Source organism: Nuphar pumila, chromosome 10, assembly GCF_984573655.1.
Source record: "Nuphar pumila chromosome 10, dmNupPumi1.hap1.1, whole genome shotgun sequence".
In the NCBI taxonomy this organism is placed as follows: domain Eukaryota; kingdom Viridiplantae; phylum Streptophyta; class Magnoliopsida; order Nymphaeales; family Nymphaeaceae; genus Nuphar; species Nuphar pumila.
In genome coordinates, this window is record NC_143258.1 from 37711171 (window position 1) to 37731222 (window position 20052).

General features: G+C 39.0%; 1 protein-coding gene across 2 annotated transcripts in view; it reads left to right on the forward strand.

The window, feature by feature from the left end:
• The first annotated feature begins 2854 nt into the window (after positions 1-2854).
• Positions 2855-20052, forward strand: part of AGY1 (Albino or Glassy Yellow 1) — a 181298-nt gene continuing 164100 nt past the window's right edge. For both annotated transcript variants that reach the window (XM_090018941.1, XM_090018942.1), the window contains exon 1: positions 2855-3375. In XM_090018941.1, the coding sequence (XP_089875067.1) occupies positions 2974-3375 (402 nt within the window). In that variant the 5' untranslated portion in view covers positions 2855-2973. The remainder of the gene's footprint in view (positions 3376-20052) is intronic.

The window sequence follows — 20052 nt, forward strand, 5'->3', positions numbered from 1 at the left end:
TCCATTGCCATCCCTAGATGAAACACTATTTATGTTTTTATTTTATTAAACTTATGATATGTATGAATGATGTAGCCTGTGACGGCTCTGTGATTCTGATCTTATGATGTGAATTTTGGAAGAAAAAAAAATTATGTCACGGTTCCACTGTTCTCTCTTTGTACTCTTTCCTCTTGAAAGTAATACCTACGAACTTGGACTTGAGAAGTCCCAGAGTGTTACATTTCTCATTTTTATTGTCCTAGTGCCTATTTCATTACGTGAAATAAGTTTTAAAGTTAAAAAAATGTTTATCAGAAAAGCATGCCGTCTCCAAAGCTAGCAAATAGAAGGAAAATCTTTCGAAGACTTTTTTGTTCATAAAACTCTCTCTCTCTCTCTCTCTCTCTCTCTATATATATATATATATATATATATATATATATATATATATATATACTTCTTCAAAGATGCCTAATGAGTGGAGGAAGAGTACTTTGGTGCCTTTATATAAGAATAAGGGTGATATACAAGATTGCATAAAGTATCGTGGTATAAAACTCATGAGTCATACTATGAAACTTTGGGAGAGAGTGATTGAGTCTAGGTTGAGGAAGGTTGTCATGATATCGGAGAATCAATTTGGTTTTATGCCTGGAAGATCAACTATAGAAGCTATACATCTTCTTAGACAACTTATTGAAAGATATAGAGAGAGGAACAAAGATTTGCATATGGTTTTTATTGATTTAGAAAAGGCATACGATAGAGTACCTAGGGACGTTCTCTGGTGGACAATGATGAAGAAAGGTGTTTCTCTCAAGTACATTAGTATAATTAAAGATATGTATGAAGGAGTAGTAACCAATGTCCGCACTTGTGGAGGGGTGACAACCAATTTTCCTATAACGGTTGGGTTACATCAAGGATCTGCTTTAAGCCCTTTCCTATTTGCGATAGTGATGAATGAGCTTACGAGATCAATTCAAGAAAATGTACCATGGTGTATGTTGTTTGCTGATGATATTGTTTTGATTGATGAGTCTAGAGCTGGGGTTAATGCTAAGTTAGAATTATGGAGACATACATTGAAAGCTAGAGGTTTTAAGTTGAGTAAGAGTAAGACTGAATATATGGAATGTCGGTTTAGTAAGCAACAAAGTAGTGATGGGAGTGTAGTGAAGCTTGGTGAGCAAGAAATACCGGTGAATGATTATTTCAAATATTTGGGATCCATCATTCAAAAGTATGGAGAAATTGATGGAGATGTAAATCATAGGATAAAGGTTGGGTGGATGAAATGAAAAAGTGCAACTGGAGCGTTGTGCGATCGTAGAATGCCATTGCGGTTGAAGGAAAAGTTTTATAGGACGACTATTAGACCCGCTTTACTATATGGTACGAAATGTTGGGCTGCCAAAAGACATCATATTCAAAAAATGAGTGTAGCTGAGATGCGGATGCTTAGATCGATGTGTGAAAATACAATAAAAGATAAGATTCGGAACGAGGAGATACGTAAGAAGGTAGGTGTTGAACCCATTGAAAATAAGATGCGAGAGAATCGTTTACGGTGGTTTGGACATATTCGGTGAAGGCCTAATGATGCTCTAGTTAGAAGGTTGGAGAAATGAGAAAATATATTAGTTAAAAGAGGTCGGGGTAGGCCTAGGAAGACTTGGATGGAGATGATAGGAAAAGATATGAATGCATTGAACCTCACCAAGGACATGGCATTGGATAGAAATGATTGGAGGAAAAGGATTCATGTGGAAGACCCAAAATGAATTTCTTTTTTGGTTCATATCGCTCACCCCAATTGTTTTGGGATGAAGGCGTAGTTGTTGTTGTATACTTCTTCAAAGATCCCTTACCCACTTTCGATAGGTAAGTAGAAGAATTTGCTTCCTTGGATATTAGTTCATCTTGAGAAAAATGCTTTGGATCAAGTTATTTCTATGTAATTCCTCCAACTGTTTATCATAAAATTTCAGTACATTTTGAGTTGTTTATTTTTGAAGAACCTACTGATGCATTGCAATCATAATCGACAACATCTTTCTCACGAAACAAGTTACATATAGATCACGTCTCGGCTTATGGAGTCATTTGGAACCAAAGCTTTTTCAAGTAAGATCCATGAGCGCGTCGATTATGATCGAGGAACGGAATATGCCCATCACATCCCAAAGAGGAACTTTCCTCTAAGGATTTGAGATCCTCAGATTTCTGATCCGATTGAACGGGGGTTGATTAAAAAGATCTAAGAATCTAGATCACTAGGTCTCGTTTCTTGAAGTTATTCGGATCCTTGAATCTGAGATCCTAGGTGAGGGCAGATCAGCTGATCTGTCAAAATCAATTTAAGGAAAGTGATTTGGCATTCCCACCGTCCACAAATTGCATAAAGACTGAGGTCCTTGTGAGATGACCCAATGGACGGTGAAGATGTCAACCTCATCTACTCTCCAATGGAACACCCCCTAAAATCATAAATATATGTTAATCATCAATTGAATTGATACAATTGGGAGAACTACCCATATACAGTATCCAGCCTCTTTCCCAGGGAAGATCAAGTGCAATGTGATTGCATACCTTTTGTGTGCTGCTGCACCATCTGCTGTTTGGCATCTGTATCTCAAAGTTGGTCGGTGATCAGGTGTAGCAGCACACTAAAAAATGCAATCACATGTACTTATCGTTCTCTTTTTTTTTTTTATCGCGTATCTACTGCAATAAATGAATTAACCGAGTCTAAACCAAGTCTCAGCTCGGGATGGGAAGGGGTCGACATCCGATTCCCGACTCTATCAAACGAGTCTTTAATGTGTGTCTCACTCACCTTATCCTATACCCCTCACGGTGCTCAAGAGCAATAGAAGAAACGAGAAGGATGTCTCGTCGTGTGTGAAGGAAGAAGAGCATGAACAGCTAGTGAAGCACTCTTATTGTTGCTGAATCGAGAAACCCAACTCTTCAATTCCCTCGGAAATGGCGATTCCATCGCTGCAAGGGACGATCATAAGAAGCTCTCCTTCTTTCCCGCCATTGCCCTTCTCTCCCTTCGCCTTCCGCAATGATTCCCACTCCCAAAACGAGATGGGTACTTCGTTTTTCGGTAGAAGGCCGAGTTTTCCTTCGAAATCGTGGAAATTAAGGAGGGGCAGAACAGGCGCGTCGACTCCCGTGGCGTCGTTGGGCGGCTTGATTGGTGGGATATTCAAGGGGAACGACACAGGGGAGTCCGCAAGGAAACAGTACTCCGGGTCGGTTTCTGCGATCAACGGAATGGAGACGGCGGTTTCTGGGCTTTCGGACGAGCAGTTGAGAGAGAAGACCGTGGAATTCAAGAGTCGCGTCGCGCTTGGTGATTCTTTGGATTCGATTCTTCCTGTAAATTTCAATACCACATTTTCTTGTGTGCCTCTTTTGTGGTGATATCGTGCTCAGGTTTTTGCTGTTATAATTTTATTTAGTAATAATTCAAGCTTCTTTTGTGTTTCTGTTTGAATATCTTCGGGTTTTTGATGAGCACTCAGTTATCTGGCGATCCTCGAGAATCGATTTTGAGAATTATGTACCAAAATTCTCGGGAATTAGATGGTTTCTAATGGTTGCAGTTGTTGGTGATGGCTAACGATGTTAAGTTCTTCTGTGTTTTACAAAGTTTAGATTATTTTCCCTCTCAATTAATACTTGTAGGGGCTAATGTTTTAGGAATGTATGTAAATGCTGCATCATCTATAGTAGAGAATAAGATTGCTATAGCCTTGCCTACAATTTGGGTTCGTGGGGCATGAACTTGAGTTGTGCTGGATCAATTGAGGTGGCTAGTTTCGGAATAATCAATCATGGGAAATGCAATAGGTGTCAGTGTGTGTGCCTTTAATAGACCGGGGTCCAAGTAGTAACTGAAGCAATAAGGTCTTATGCATCAGTGGGTGTTATCACAAGATTTTCTGCGTTGGAGTTGCTGTATCTGTTTGCCTATCCATTTCTTTTTGGATGGTGTAACTGCTAAATAAAGATGTCCACAACTAAGTTTCAGTGTATCCTGAGTGGCTCTCTTTGTTATATCAGTTTTGTTTGTGGTCACTTGTATGCTGGGGATAACTTTGTTACATAGACTACCTAACAAAGGAATGTTCGTATTAGGATCCTACGATTTCCCAACTTTTCTGTCCTCTTCCATGCTTCAGTAATTCCCTGACCTTTCTTTTTTTCTTTTCATTTTTTTTGGAGTTGAGAATTCTTTCACCTTTCACTAATGGAGTGTAAAGACTCCAAACTGACGCTCTGAAAAATGCAGAAACCTTTTTTCTAAAACAAATGAATGATATTAAAATATTACAGAAAGACAGGAATCCAGGGGCACATTACAGTACTACTACTACTACTGCTGCTGCTCCTGCTCCTGCTACTCCTAAATAATTGGGGTCTGCGATATGAACCAAAAATAATTGGGGTCTGCGATATGAACCAAATAAGAAAATCATTCTGGGTCTTCCACATGAATCCTTCTCCTCCAATCATTTCTATCCAATGTCATGTCGTCGGTGTGGTTCAAAGCATTCATATCATTTCCTATCATCTCCATCCAAGTCTTCTTAGGCCACCTCTTTTAACTAATATATTTTTCCATTTCTCCATCCTTCTAACTGGAGCATCATTAGGCCTTCGCCGAATATGTCCAAACCACCGTAAACGATTCTCTCTCATCTTATTTTCAATGGATGCAACGCCTACCTTCTTACGTATCTCCTTGTTTCGAATCTTATCTTTTATTGTATTTCCACACATCCATCGAAGCATACACATCTCAGCTACACTCATTTTTTGAATATGATGTCTCTTGGCAGCCCAACATTCCGTACCATATAGTAAAGCGAGCTTAATTGTCGTCCTATAAAACTTTTTCTTCAACCGCAATGGCATTCTACGATCGCACAACACTCCAGTTGCACTTTTCCATTTCATCCACCCAACCTTTATCCTATGATTTACATCTCCATCAATTTCTCCATCCTTTTGAATGATAGGTCCCAAATATTTGAAACAGTCATCCACCGATATTTCTTGCTCACCAAGCTTCACTACACTCCCATCACTACTTCATTGCTTACTAAACCGTCATTCCATATATTTTGTCTTACTCTTACTCAACTTAAAACCTCTTGCTTCCAATGTCTGTCTCCATAATTCTAACTTAGCATTAACCCCAGCTCTAGACTCATCAATCAAAACAATATCATCAACAAACAACATACACCACGACACATTTTCTTGAATTGATCTCGTAAGCTCATCCATCACTATAGCAAATAGGAAAGGGCTTAATGCAGATCCTTGATGTAACCCAACCGTTATAGGAGTCACCCCTCCACAAGTGTGGACATTGGTAACTACTCCATACATAGATTTATGCAAACTATAAATTTAAGTTGAATTTAATTAAATTGGATAGTTCCCATTTTGGGTTGAACAAGTTCTCTAAAAACAACAAATTCTTAAAATAGTCAGAATCTATCCACTAAATCATAAACCATTGCTCCCTTCAGCAAGAAGATCCCGCTATCACTGAGCTTTAATACCTAAAAAAAGTTTTTAAAAAACGCGGTAAGAACCGAAGTTCTTGTACGAGACCCTCTCGAAATTCAACAGTAAGGAAGATAATATAAATCAAATCAAATATAAGTTTAAGAGGGCTCTACAAAAAAATCATACTCAGAACAAGCTTGTAATATAAACAATTCAATCATAGACATCCTAAAACCGCATGCCACATAATCATTTAGAGATGCATGAACCAATGCAACTTGCATGGATGATTTTTTTTTTTTTTAATTTAATTATCAAGTATTGCTTTTGAATGAATGCCCCTACTTAATCCTTTCATCTTGTATAAAACCTGTGGATATTCAAAATTAGTTAAGGTTTTGAGGTCCAAAGCAGTCCTCAGTGATATCTTATTACACAATTGTATTTTATTAACTGGGTCCTACACATGTCCTTCGACCGATGTCAGGAAATCGGAATACTAGGAATCATCACCTAATGCCAAGACGATAAGGGCATCATCACCCATTCACACCACTTTCTTGATATACCAATAACTGCAGTACCACACTACCCTCAGGCAAAGTGGTGGAAGTTCCCTACAACCGTGGTTGGGAACACAAACTACTCATCAGGTTCTCAAGAAAAACAGTGTACGTAGTGTTCAGTATCTTCACTATCTCCCATGACCGTCATTCAAGGCTCCCACATTTCAAAGGGCTACCAAGGAAGAACAAATTATTATACTGTTTGATCTCTTTTACCATTCTTAATTCATTGAAGATTATTCACAAGAATGATTATGCAAATCAACATGCATTATCTAATTTGGGTCTATGCCCTGTCAATTTTAACAGTGTAATGCATATGCTATAACTAACTCAGAAGAATAATGAAACAATGTTGCAATGCATTCAGAACTTGTCATTCTAAGAACAACACAAGCATCTGGCCTCCAAAGCCCACTAATGGTTCATACATAACCATTGCACAATTTAATGTAATTAAATGACATTGCAAAAATTTAAGTGAACCACAATCACACATGGATAAAGGAACTCCAATTTGTATTCACGATAGATAACACCAATGCATATTCATAGCTAATAATTGAAGGCATATTGTAACAAACAAATCAAATTTATCGTGCCAGTCAAAAATCCAAACTTTGTAACAAACAAATCAAATTTAAATCCAAATTTGACTAGATAACCAAAACAGATCAGATTTAACAATTTCTACAATTTCTAATGAAAATTATATTCAACAATTTTTAATAAAAATCAGATTTAATCGAGTTAAATAAATTCAGATTGTAGGACTTTCAAGAAAATCATATTTCTACAGCCTATCAATCTCAATTAAAAAAGAATCAGATTTGGAACACCATAGACATGTGCATAGGAAAATAAATGTTGAAACGTGTCAAAAACTAGTTTGAAATCCATTTTGATCATTCACTACAACTCGGATTTTATTTATTAAAAACCCAGATTTATAGGTTTTAAGATGCCAAGATTGTTTTAGTAGGATTCATATTTAAATCTGGTATACCAATGTTTCAGATTATGGTTATAAAAATTCAGATTTGTCCTGTACTTAAGATCCATGTTCAGTTCAAGGTATTCGTGTGTTAACAAGGTTAGTTTAAATAAATAAAGTCTTTGGTTTGTCATGTACTAAAACATAATTTAAATATTTATTCAAACCCAACTTGTAACGACCCCAACTTATCCTCGTGAAAAGTGAATATATATATATATATATATATATATATATATATATATATATATAACGCATCAAAATTTCAAACTTGCAAACCTTTCAGAAAAAAACAGACAAGAGACTAAAAAGAAATATCTTTATCTCAGAAATGATTTATAAAATCAACGGAAGACTATTCTTTTGTTAATTTCAGAAAGGCAAGCTGACAACTTTGGGCGCGTTAGCTAAAAGAACCAAAGCGCACAACCCAAGCTACTTGCAAACACTTAGAAAAACCACTTTCATTTAAGAAGTTCTCCAAATAGTACAAAATTCAGATATCCCAAGGAAAATCCGTTACAAAATCCCAAACGTTCAGGATGCGAGCTAAGAGCAGGAAGAAGAAAGTCTTGGAGTCATCTTGCCATCACGCCATCGCCTGTGGTGTACCTAATCATCACCTGTACCCATAGAATGGGTTAGTTTCGCGAAAAACTAGTAGGTGCACAAGAGAGACTACAAGAAACTGAATTATGTACATTTAATTCAGTAGGTTACGCAGTTTAAAGCAGATATGCAGTTAAACAGATAAGCAATGCAAGCAGGTAAATAGTGCAAACGCGTAAGTAGTACAAGCGAATAAGTAGTGCAAGCGAGTAAGTAGTGCAAGCGAGTCAGTAGTGCAAGAGGGTCAGTAGTGCAAGAGAGTCTCACGACCCAACAACCAATGTGAACAAACTTTATGTTTTGATATTACTGGCTTGCGGGTGCGCGCAAGCAAAACGTAGAAACAACTGAGACTAGTTCGGGCGTCTGTTATTCTATGTATTTTGAATAACCCGAATAGCTAATTGAGTCCGCTCCTAAACGAACGACTTTAGTCGAGAGAGGATTTCCCAAAGGTTGAAAAGCAGTGCCATGGATGCATCCAACTTCTGCAGAAGTGTTGAGCTAACTATTGTAGCCCCTTTCCCCTAACTCCAATGACTGGAGAGGCCGGATCATTGCCCGTAGGGTGGTTGTTAACAACCTGTCCATTGAAGTTTTGTATCGCTCTGTCCTCTCCCTTGACAGACAACAAAAAGCGAATGGGTGCGTTAGGGGTTGTTTAACTAACGACCCATTCTATGCTGTGGTATTTAAACCACTCAAGCATCTTGCCTGTGAAGGCGAATGTGAGGCCATTTTATGTGATTACAGCATTGTGCATTTAACATTGTTCGAGGTCGCACGGCCGTCTCATCCGATCATCGCAGTACTAGACGTGTCGTGCACGACTACAAATACTCTAGGATGAAGGGGGTATAGCTCCTCAATAGAAGCCTCAACAGGAGTGTTTCACAAAGATGTAATGTTTATCAACTTTACTTTTGACATTCTTTATCTTTTGAAACAGCCAGTACCTTGTGCCAACATTATGCATGCGATTTTCTAGAATCTCATCCGCTATCGGGGTATCTACATGCCTCGCGTGACTCGATACCGACCTCGATAGACGGGATATAGGTTTCTCAATAGAACCCTTGCTAAGTAGTTCGCTCGAACCCCAACTCGTCTGCAGGACTGCATACTCGAAAAGTCAGGATCCTTGCAAGGTATCCCTCTCCTTAGACGAGGATGTAACGCTAGCTCCCAACTCAACTCTCGTCGCAAGAGAGAGAGTGGTGAATGCCCCTTGCATCCTCCACGAGGATGCCTTTAAGGCATACGCAAAGAGCGAAAACCTGCACGTCATCTGCAATAGCAAAGCAGTAACAACACATGCAAAAGCAAGAACCTAGGCTCAAAGCCCAACGATAGAGTAGGGACGGTAAGCAGAAGTGCAACGCAAAACCTCGACACAACGCACAACGACAAGTAAAAACTGTAAGCAGGAGTGCAACGCAAAACCTCGACGCGATGCGCGACGACAAGTAAAGACTGATAGAAGGTAAAGGTCAAGGATCGCGAAACTGCGTCCTTGAGTTAAGTGCATACTCGTATAAATATATATATATATATATTTGTACATATATATATATATTTATTTAATGGTTGTTTTTAGTTTAATTGAACTTAATTCAATTATGCAAGTCTTCCGTGCAATCTTCCCCTACCTCGGAGAGTTGCAAGCTTGCTGGTGTCTGCGGGTGTACACGATTGACGGGTCGGGTTGCGGAGCGCGAGCGGGATCCGTCATAGTTGCAAATATGCGATATTAACATGCAGCTAAGACAAAAGCAAAAATAAGAAGAAGACTCAACTTCTCCAATACATAGGGCTGGGGCAGGGCCGAACGACTCTTGCCGCCAAAGAACAGGTGCAGGGGCCATCGGCTCCCGCAGATTATTTTAAAAAGGCAGGGGCCTTCGGCCCCTGTTGGAAATTAAAAGAAAAGAAAAGAAAAGCAGGGGGTCATTGACCCCTGCTGGAAAAGTACAAAGGGCAGGGGGCCATCAGTCCCTGCTGGCAAGCAAAAAGGGCAGGGGCCGATGGCCCCTACTGGCAAGCAAAAAGGGCAGGGGACGATGGCCCCTGCTGCAACAACAAAAAGGGCAGGGGCCGATGGCCCCTGCCAGGAAAATAAGCAAAGAGAGAGAGAGAGACACAGGGGCCATCACCCCCCCTGCGACTTTTGGGAGAGGAGGCAGGGGCCAAAGGCCCCTGTCGATTTGCTTAACAGGGAAACGAGACAGGGACCAAAGGCCCCTGTCGGTTCCTTAGAGGCACATGAGGCAGGGAGGGGTCTCGACCCTCCCTGGTAGAGACAAAAGGGCAGGCAGGGGCCCCAAAATCCCCTGCCGGAACCCTCCTCACAGGCGGCAGGGGTTTTACCCTTGTCGACCTGTCGGCAACAGGTGGGGCCAAAACCCCTGTCGCACGACCCTTCCCCGTCGTAAACAACTGACGGGAAGGGGCTTTTGCCCCCGTCTGTCGATGACAGGGAGAAGAGGAGAAAAGGGGGAGAAGAGGCGGCGAAAAGGGGGAGAAAGGCATACCTGGTGGTCGCCGGAGGGAAGCTCGCCGGAAGGAAGGGGGTCGTCGATGAAGCTTCGGTCGGTCGACGCTCGGAAAGGAGGTCACAGGTGGCGGCGGGCTGTCGGGGGTCGCCGGCGACAGTGGACGAGCGAGAGGGTAAGGGAGAGAGACGAAAGAGTAGAGGGGAAAGGCGGTGAGAGGGGTTTCGTAACCCTCCTTCCGCCTGCCTCGCTGTTTTTAATGACAGCGAGAGGCGGGGTCCGGGTCGGGTCCGGATCCGGATCCGGCCTGAATCAATACAAATTTTTTTGAGTTTTTACAATATATATATATATATATATATATATATATATATATATATATATATATAAACAATTGCAAAAACCAAACCCAAGGATCCGGGGTCTCACAGATTTAATAAATACCAAACCACAAGAAATAGTGCATTGAATCAACGAAGGAATAACCAACTTTATTAATCAATAAATTGAATGTCATAAAATAAATAAATAAATAATCTGTAACATAGAGCCACTATGTCAAGATCATCATAACATGTCACGCAAACTCGTAGGCTCCATGTAGCAAGTCACCCCATCACTGAGCTCCCGGTCCTGGAAAACATTTTTGAAATACAGGGTAAGAACCAAAGTTCTTTGTACGAATTTCTCTAAAAATATGAAAGAGCATAAACCAAATTCACGCATAAATTTAGAGGAATATAACATCAATTTCATAATCAATCTGCCATTCAAGCATTTCAATAAGTATCATGCAATAACAATTTTCATACGAGACAAAATAAGTATGAAACATGAACTAATATAGAACAGTAAAGATGATGATTTAATGCATATGCATGAATAACTTATTAAGTTATTTTTAGAGTTTCTTTTGTATGCATGCCCCTAGTAAATGCACAATTTTAGTTTTCACTTTTCCTTAAACCCGCGAATATTTAAAATGGACACAATAATTCTCGAAATTCAAGTTAGGTTTCCAGTTATAGCTTAACATACAATTTATAATTTATTACTGAGTTCTACACTTGTCTCTTGACTAATATCAGGAATCAGCATCATCCATCGGAATATTAGAAATCAACATATAATGTCAGGACATCAGAGAAATCAGCATTCACTGACGTCACTTTCTTGGTATACCAATAACAACAGTTGCGTCAACAACAACACCCCTAGGCAAAGTAACTGAAATCTCCTTAAAACCGTGGTCAAAAGGTGAATCACCACATCGAGATCAGGGGCACAATCACACACGGAGTTTTAGTATCCTCACAGTTTCCCCAAAACCGCCATTTAAGATTCCCACACTATGGAAGGGATATCCAGGAAGAATTAATTACACTGTTTGATCTCTTTTATCTTTTTAAACAGTTTCAAGTTCTTAACACAAGAACCGTTTTGCAAATTAGTATGCAAAACTCAACTCGCGCCCTGTCCCATCACATTTTAATAGTGCGATTAATTTTGAAAAGCCAATAATTTCTAAAACAAATTTTACAATACAACAACAACAACAATTACGCCTTCATCCCAAAACAATTGGGGTCGGCGATATGAACAAAAAAAAAATCATTTTGGGTCTTCCACATGAATCCTTCTCTTCCAATCATTTCTATCCAATGCCATGTCCTCGGTGAGGTTCAAAGCATTCATATCCTTTCCTATCATCTCCATCCAAGTCTTCTTAGGCCTACCCCGACCTCTTTTAACTAATATATTTTTCTATTTCTCTATCATTCTAACTGGAGGATCATTAGGCCTTCGCCGAATATGTCCAAACCACCGTAAACGATTCTCTCTCATCTTATTTTCAATGGATGCACCGCCTACCTTCTTACGTATCTCGTTTCAAATCTTATCTTTTATTGTATTTCCACACATCCATCGAAGCATACGCATCTCAGCTACACTCATTTTTTGAATATGATGTCTCTTGGCAGCCCAACATTCCGTACCATATAGTAAAGCGAGCCTAATTGTCATCCTATAAAACTTTCCCTTCAACCGCAATGGCATTTTACGATTGCACAACACTTCAGTTGCACTTTTCCATTTCATCCATCTAACCTTTATCCTATGATTTACATCTTCATCAATTTCTCCATACTTTTGAATGATAGATCCCAAATATTTGAAACAATCATCCACCGGTATTTCTTGCTCACCAAGCTTCACTACACTCCCATCATTACTTCGTTGTTTACTAAACCGACATTCCATATGTTCTGTCTTACTGTTACTCAACTTAAAACCTATTGCTTCCAATGTCTGTCTCCATAATTCTAACTTGGCATTAACCCCAGCTCTAGACTCATCAATCAAAACAATATCATCAGCAAACAACATACACCACGACACATTTTCTTGAATTGATCTCGTAAGCTCATCTATCACTATAGCAAATAGGAAAGGGCTTAAAGCAGATCCTTGATGTAACCCAACCGTTATAGGAAAATTGGTTGTCACCCCTCCACAAGTGCGGACATTGGTTACTACTCCTTCATACATATCCTTAATTATACTAATGTACTTGAGAGAAACACCTTTCTTCATCATTGTCCACCAGAGAACGTCCCTAGGTACTCTATCGTATGCCTTCTCCAAATCAATAAAAACCATATGCAAATCGTTGTTCCTCTCTCTATTTCTCTCAATAAGTTGTCTAAGAAGATGTATACCTTCCATAGTTGATCTTCCAGGTATAAAACTAAATTGATTCTCCGATATCATGACAACCTAGACTCAATCACCCTCTCCCAAAGTTTCATAGTATGACTCATGAGTTTTATACCACGATAGTTTGTACAATCTTGTATATCACCCTTATTCTTATATAGAGGCACCAAAGTACTCTTCCTTCACTCATTAGGCATCTTATTTGTCTGCCAAATCTTGTTAAAAAGATTTGTCAACCATTCTAAACTTTTCTCTCCCAAGCATTTTCAAGCCTCGATAGGTATACCATCTGGGCCAACTGCCCTTCTTGATTTCATTTTCTTTAAAGCCTCTGCAATTTCTTTCTTTTGAATCTTGCACATGAAGTCACGATTCATCTCATGAAAAGGAATGGAGAAGTCTCCAAGATCCTGAGCATGACTTCCATTAAATGACTTATCAAAATAATCTTTCCATCTCTCCTTAATCTCCTCATCTTTGACTAAAACCTTTTGCGTTTCATCTTTGATACATCTAACCATACCCAGATCCCTCGATTTTCTATTTCTTATCTTTGCAAGCCTATAAATATCCTTCACGCCCTCTTTGGTATCTAACTTGTCATAAACCTCCTTATATACCTTATCCCTCGCGATTCAACTACTTTTTTAGCTTCCTTCTTTGCTATCATATACTTCTCCAAATTTTCATTATCACGACTCTTACTTAGATTTCTATAACACTCTCTTTTGACCTTAATAGCTAATTTGACATCCTCGTTCCACCATGATATATCCTTACCTAGCGGTGCACCGCTTTTAGACTCACCAAATACCTCCTTAGCCACCTTTCTCATGCCACCCGCTATCTTATTCCACATTGATTCTGAATCCTCCTCGAGACAACAATCAACTTCCTTAACTACCTGCTCTACAAACATTCCTTGTTTAGCTCTTTTCAGTGCCCACCACTTAATTCTAGGAACCATCCTATGTCTATCCCTTTTGCGACATTTTCTAATTCTAAGATCTAAAATTAAGACTCTATGTTGTGTAGCTACACTTTCTCTCGGTATAACCTTACAATCGATGCAACAACCCCTATCTCTCTTTCTAAGTATGAAAAAATCTATCTGACTCGTATTAACCCCACTTTTAAAGGTTACTAGGTGAGACTCCTTCTTCCTAAACCAAGTGTTTGCTAAGATCATATCATAGGACAAACCAAAATCTAAAATCCTTTCTCCACTTTCGTTTCTTTCTCCTATACCAAAGCCTCCATGGATACTCTCAAATCCATCCCTACTAATGCCTACATGTCCATTAAGGTCACCGCCGACGAAAAGCTTTTCTCAATAAGATATCCCTTGTACCACTCCATCTAAATCTTCCCAAAATTGCTGCTTAATGGAATCATCTAAACCTACTTGAGGTGCATAAACACTAATAATATTAATAATATCCGTACCTAATACTAATTTAATAAGTAAAATCCTATCACACTTCCTACGGACCTCAACTACATTATCTATAAACTCACGAGTCATTATAATCCCTACTCCATTCCTATTTCTATTTATTCCTGTATACCAAATCTTATATCCCCAAGGTTCTATCACTTTTGCCTTCTCACCTACTCATTTGGTCTCTTGTAGACATAAAATATCAATCTTTTTCCTACACATAACATCTACTAACTCTACCAACTTACCAGTTAAAGACCCTATGTTCCTAGTGGCTAACCTAATTTTATGGTCTTGAACTATCTTCTTTACCCCCACTCGTCCAACAAAGTAAGGAACCCTTGCCTATTTGAACCACACCCTGACGCCGGTGTGATGCGTCGCTTCTGGGCGATGACCTAGCAACCCTTGCCCATTTATCACTGCCTCCGGGCCTATAGAGTGTTAAAATGTACCTCTTACAGAGCCGGACCTGTAAAGAGGCCAATCAGGCTTGGGCCTCAGGGCCCCTGGGCCCAAAAAATTTTTTAGGGGCCCATATTTAAGGTCCGAGTTCCCCTATTTTTATTTAATATAATATAAATATTTGAAATATTATATTTGTTTAATGTGAATGCAAATTTTATTGTTATTTTGATTCTTTAAAAAAAAAAAATGGAGGGGCTGCCCCCGAACTCCTACTATTAATAGGGGGTACATTTTTTCCCTCTGCCTCAGGCCCCATAAAACACAGGCACGACTCTGACCTCTTATATATATATATATTACATCAATACCCGATAGGGGTATTTTTGTATTTTCACATAGCTGTTTTAGAAAACATCTATTTTCCAGTTTTAATAAAATGTAACTTTCTTTTTTATTGTAATAGGACAAAACATTTGCAACCAAAAATACGAAGACGATTGAAATCGGGTGAAATTTTAAAGAGCTTTTCATAGGGAGAAGCATTTTTTAATTTAGAAGAAGGCGTTCTATTGATTAGATAAGTGGAAGTTAGAACGGCTTCGGCCCAAAACTTCTTTGGAATATTCCTAGAAACAAGTAATGTTCTAGCGGTTTCTATAATGTGCCTATGTTTCCTTTCCGCTAGGCCATTTTGTTGAGGAGTCCTAGGACATGACTTTTGATGGGAAATTCCATTTTGGGTTGGATAGTTTTGAAATTCATGAGATAAGTATTTGCCACCGGAATCGGATCTTACAATAGATATATCATTTTGGAATTGATTTTCAATCTTTTTATGAAAATCTTTAAAGAAAGTGAATACTTTCGATTTATGACTAAGAAAGTAAATCCAAACATACCGAGTAAAGTCATCAATAAAAGTAACATAATACAAATAGCCCCCTTTAGACATAACCGTAGAAGGCCCCCAAACATCCGAATGCACCAATTCAAAAGGTCTTGATGAAAGAAAAGTTTTAGTTGGAAATGGAATAAACTTCATTTTTCCAAAAATGCAATTTTTGCAATTAATTTCTTTTTCCTTACAAAATTTGTTTCCAAAAGGAAAGAGATACATTTTGGAATAAATTGGATGACCAAGTCTTTTATGCCAAGTTTCCATGTTTTTTTCTTGGACAAAAACAAAAATGATTTAAAGGGAGATCAAGATGGTCCATATAATAGAGGTCTCCCTTTCTATGGCCTTGCCCAATCCGCTTCTCGGACCGGAGATCCTGCACAAAGCAACCATTAGATGAGAAAGATATTTCACATCCATGGTCGACAATTTGAGAGACCGAAAAAAGGTTTAGATTTAGTTTGGGAACAACTCTTACTTTTGGAACACAAAAATTTTGGGAATCTTTAAAAGAGCCAATACTTGAAATTTTTAAAAAGGTTCCATCGGCCGTAGAGACACAAGAGTCCTTTGAATTGGTGCAAGTATCAATAAGTGCATTTTCATGGGGGGTCATATGAAAAGAGGCTCCAGAGTCAAGAATCACGTACCGGGTGATGATGTCGAAGCAATAGCCGCACCCGATGTGGAGGAAGAAACTTTTAGAATTTGTTGGAGTGCCATAGATATTTGTCCAAGAGTTTCTTTGAGATCATTGTTCTTGTCTTCATCTTCTTTGGTGGTAGTTTCTTCAAGAGAGGCCACCTTAGGCTTGAAAGTTCCATTAAGCTTTGGGCAAGCGGGTTTAATGTGACCCGGCTCATAGCAATGATGACAAACAATCATTTTTCTTCCTCCATTGTAGTTTCCTTGTTTCCCAAAATGAGGAGGTTTATAGGTTCTAACATTGTTACCCGGTTTTGATACGGCAAGTACTTCATCAACATGTTTACTCATGCCAAGCCTTGTCTCCTCTTGAGTGATTTCGGCAATAGCATCCTCAATAGGAGGAAAAATAGATCTATGGAGAAGTGAGGATCTCACTTGCTCAAATTCGGGACGTAGCCCAAAAAGGAATTGAAACAATCGTTCTTGTTCCATTTGTTTTTGTCTTAAATCAATATCTTCCATAGAAACCCATTTTGGCTCCAAAAGAGCCAATTCATCCCATAGTGGGTTTGAAGCACTATAATAGTCTTGAATGCTAGAATCACCTTGTTTGGTGGTTCTAATCTTTTCTTGCAAGAAATATGCTCTTGCAAGATCCTTTTGGGTATACATACCCTTCATAAAGGACCAAGTCTCATTGGCTCTACGAAATTTTGCTATGTTAGCACATACCTTAAGCTCAACATTGTTCATAAACCACGCAAGGATTTTTGCGTGATTGCTTTCCCAATCTTTCACTTCTTTTTGATGATTTTTAATGGCCTTGAGGCGAGCATCTCCTTCAAGAGCCTTTTCTTGACCTTCTTCGTCCTTTGTGAGCATAAGCTTAGGTTCCGGAACGGTCCCAATGACAAAACCCCAAAGTTTCTTACCTTTGAGGTTATTTTCCATTGCCGATGCCCACATAATATAATTCTTTCCATTGAGCTTGAAGGATAAGTCAATCTTTGCCTCCATGATGTTGCCAAGAAGTGAGAAGAGATCTACCAAATATGAAATACACGAACCACACCTTTCCTTCAAGAATCGAGTGGCTCTGATACCATGTAATGAGATATTGCGGAAATATAAAGAGTGCTTATAAGCACTTACAAGAATGAATAAAAGAGACAATATCACAAGTCCACTAAGGGACAACACAAGCCTTTAAGAAAACAACGATATAAAAAGCCTCTTATTGAGAAGAGAGAGATCTCTCTAGAATAAAAAATATACAAGGGGTTCACCCCTATTTATACAAGAGGGAGAAGAGAGAAAGGAAGGCCAAGGGCCTCAAAAGGAGAGCCCAAAAGGGGGCTCCCATAGAGTCGTTGGGAGCCCTCAACGGTCACATTTGTGACCTTTGGGGGCTCCAACAACTCTATGGTTGGAGCCCCTTTTGGTCCTCAAAAAATACAAAAAACAAAAATAAAAAATAAAAAAGAAAGTTACATTTTATCAAAACTGGAAAATAGCTGTTTTCTAAAACAACTATGTGAAATTACAAAAATACCCCTATCGGGTATTGATGTAATATATATATATGTATATATATTATATATATATATATATATATATAAGAGGTACATTTTAACAGATGTATCCTTACCTAGCGGTGCACCGCCTTTAGACTCACCGAATACCTCCTTAGCCACCTTTTTCATGCCACCCGCGATCTTATTCCACATTGATTATGAATCCTCTTCGAGACACCAATTAGCTTCCTTAACTACCTGCTCTACAAACATTTCCTGTTTAGCTCCTTTTAGTGCCCACCACTTAATTCTAGGATCATCCTATGTCTATCCCTTTTGCGGCATTGTCTAATTCTAAGATCTAAAATTAAGACTCTATGTTGTGTAGCTACACTTTCTCTCGGTATAACCTTACAATCGATGCAACAACCCCTATCTCTCTTTCTAAGTAGGAAAAAATTTATCTGACTCGTATTAACCCCACTTTTAAATGTTACTAGGTGATACTCCCTCTTCCTAAACCAAGTGTTTGCTAAGATCATATCATAGGACAAACAAAAATCTAAAATCCTTTCTCCACTTTTGTTTCTTTCTCCTATACCAAAGCCTCCATGGATACTTTCAAATCCATCCCTACTAATGCCTACATGTCCATTAAGGTCACCTCCGATGAAAAGCTTTTCTCCATAAGATATCCCTTGTATTACTCCATCTAAATCTTCCCAAATTGACGCTTAATGGAATCATCTAAACCTACTTGAGGTGCATAAACACTAATAATATTAATAACATTCGTACCTAATACTAATTTAATAAGTAAAATCCTATCACACTTCCTACGGACCTCAACTACATTATCTATAAACTCACGAGTCATTATAATCCCTACTCCATTCTTATTTCTATTTATTCCTGTATACCAAATCTTATATCCCCAAGGTTCTATCACTTTTGCCTTCTCACCTACTCATTTGGTCTCTTGTAGACATAAAATATCAATCTTTTTCCTACACATAACATCTACTAACTCTACCAAGTTACCAGTTTAAGACCCTATGTTCCAAGTGGCTAACCTAATTTTATGGTCTTGGACTAACTTCTTTACCCCCACTTGTCCAATAAAGTGAGGGAACCCTTGCCTATTTGACACCACACCCGCGCGCCGGTGTGACGCGTCGCTTCCGGGCGACGACCTAGCAACCCTTGCTCATTTATCACTGCCTCCGGGCCTATAGAGTACAACGCGTCACTCAGTAGGGAATGCCCCAACGAAATTCTCATATTGGTTCATATTCATAGGGTATGACTAAGTTTTTATGCTGGCTGTCATTGGCCTACCGCAACCCTCCTCCTTTATCTGGGCTTGGGACCGGCAGTCATTTCTGAAAAAAAGTTAATATATTCAGTTACATTGGAAGCTTTGTGCATATCGAGTTGCACATGTGGACAGATCTGTCAACAACATGTGTCGACAAGTCTGGACAGGTTTGTCGACTGCTTGTGTCGACAGATTTGGTCCAGATCTGCATGTGTGCAAGACTGATCAAACTTGCTGGCCTTGATTAGGTGCAAATCTTATCAGGCTTGCAGAGGATTGCATGTGTGCAAGATTGATCAGATTTGCTGGCCCTGATTTGGTGCAAATCTAATCAGACTTGCAGTGCATTCCATATGTGCAAATCTGATGAGACTTGCCAACCCTTATTGGGTGCAAATCTGATCAAACTTGCAGTGTTATGCTTGTGTGCAAATCTTGTAACGCCCCAAAATTTCGACTTGTGATTTCGAAAACCTTATCGAAAAACCTTTCAAAGATTTAAAGTTTAATATTTAAAAACAACAGCGGAAGACATTTAGAAAGGGACACAAGTCAACAATCCTGGGTACGTTAGCTGAAAAACCATCATTCACATGTACAACATCTTAAAGGAATTTAAGAAATAAGGCAATCGATTAAAATCTGCAGTTTATTACAAAATGGGTCTTTTATTCCAAAGTTCAATAAATCTAAGAAAAACTCCAAAAAGTCCCAGAGCCAAGCCGCCAGCAGAAAGAAGATGAATCTTGATCCATGTTGCACCACGCCATCGGCTGCCCGTAAGGTCCTACTCCTCACCTGCCCATGAAGTGGGTCAGTTTTACAACAAACCAGTAGGTGCACGAACAGATAAGTAGAATGAAAATAAAACAAGATATTCATGAGATAAGCAGTTATGATATTTAAGCAATTAAAACAATTGTAGT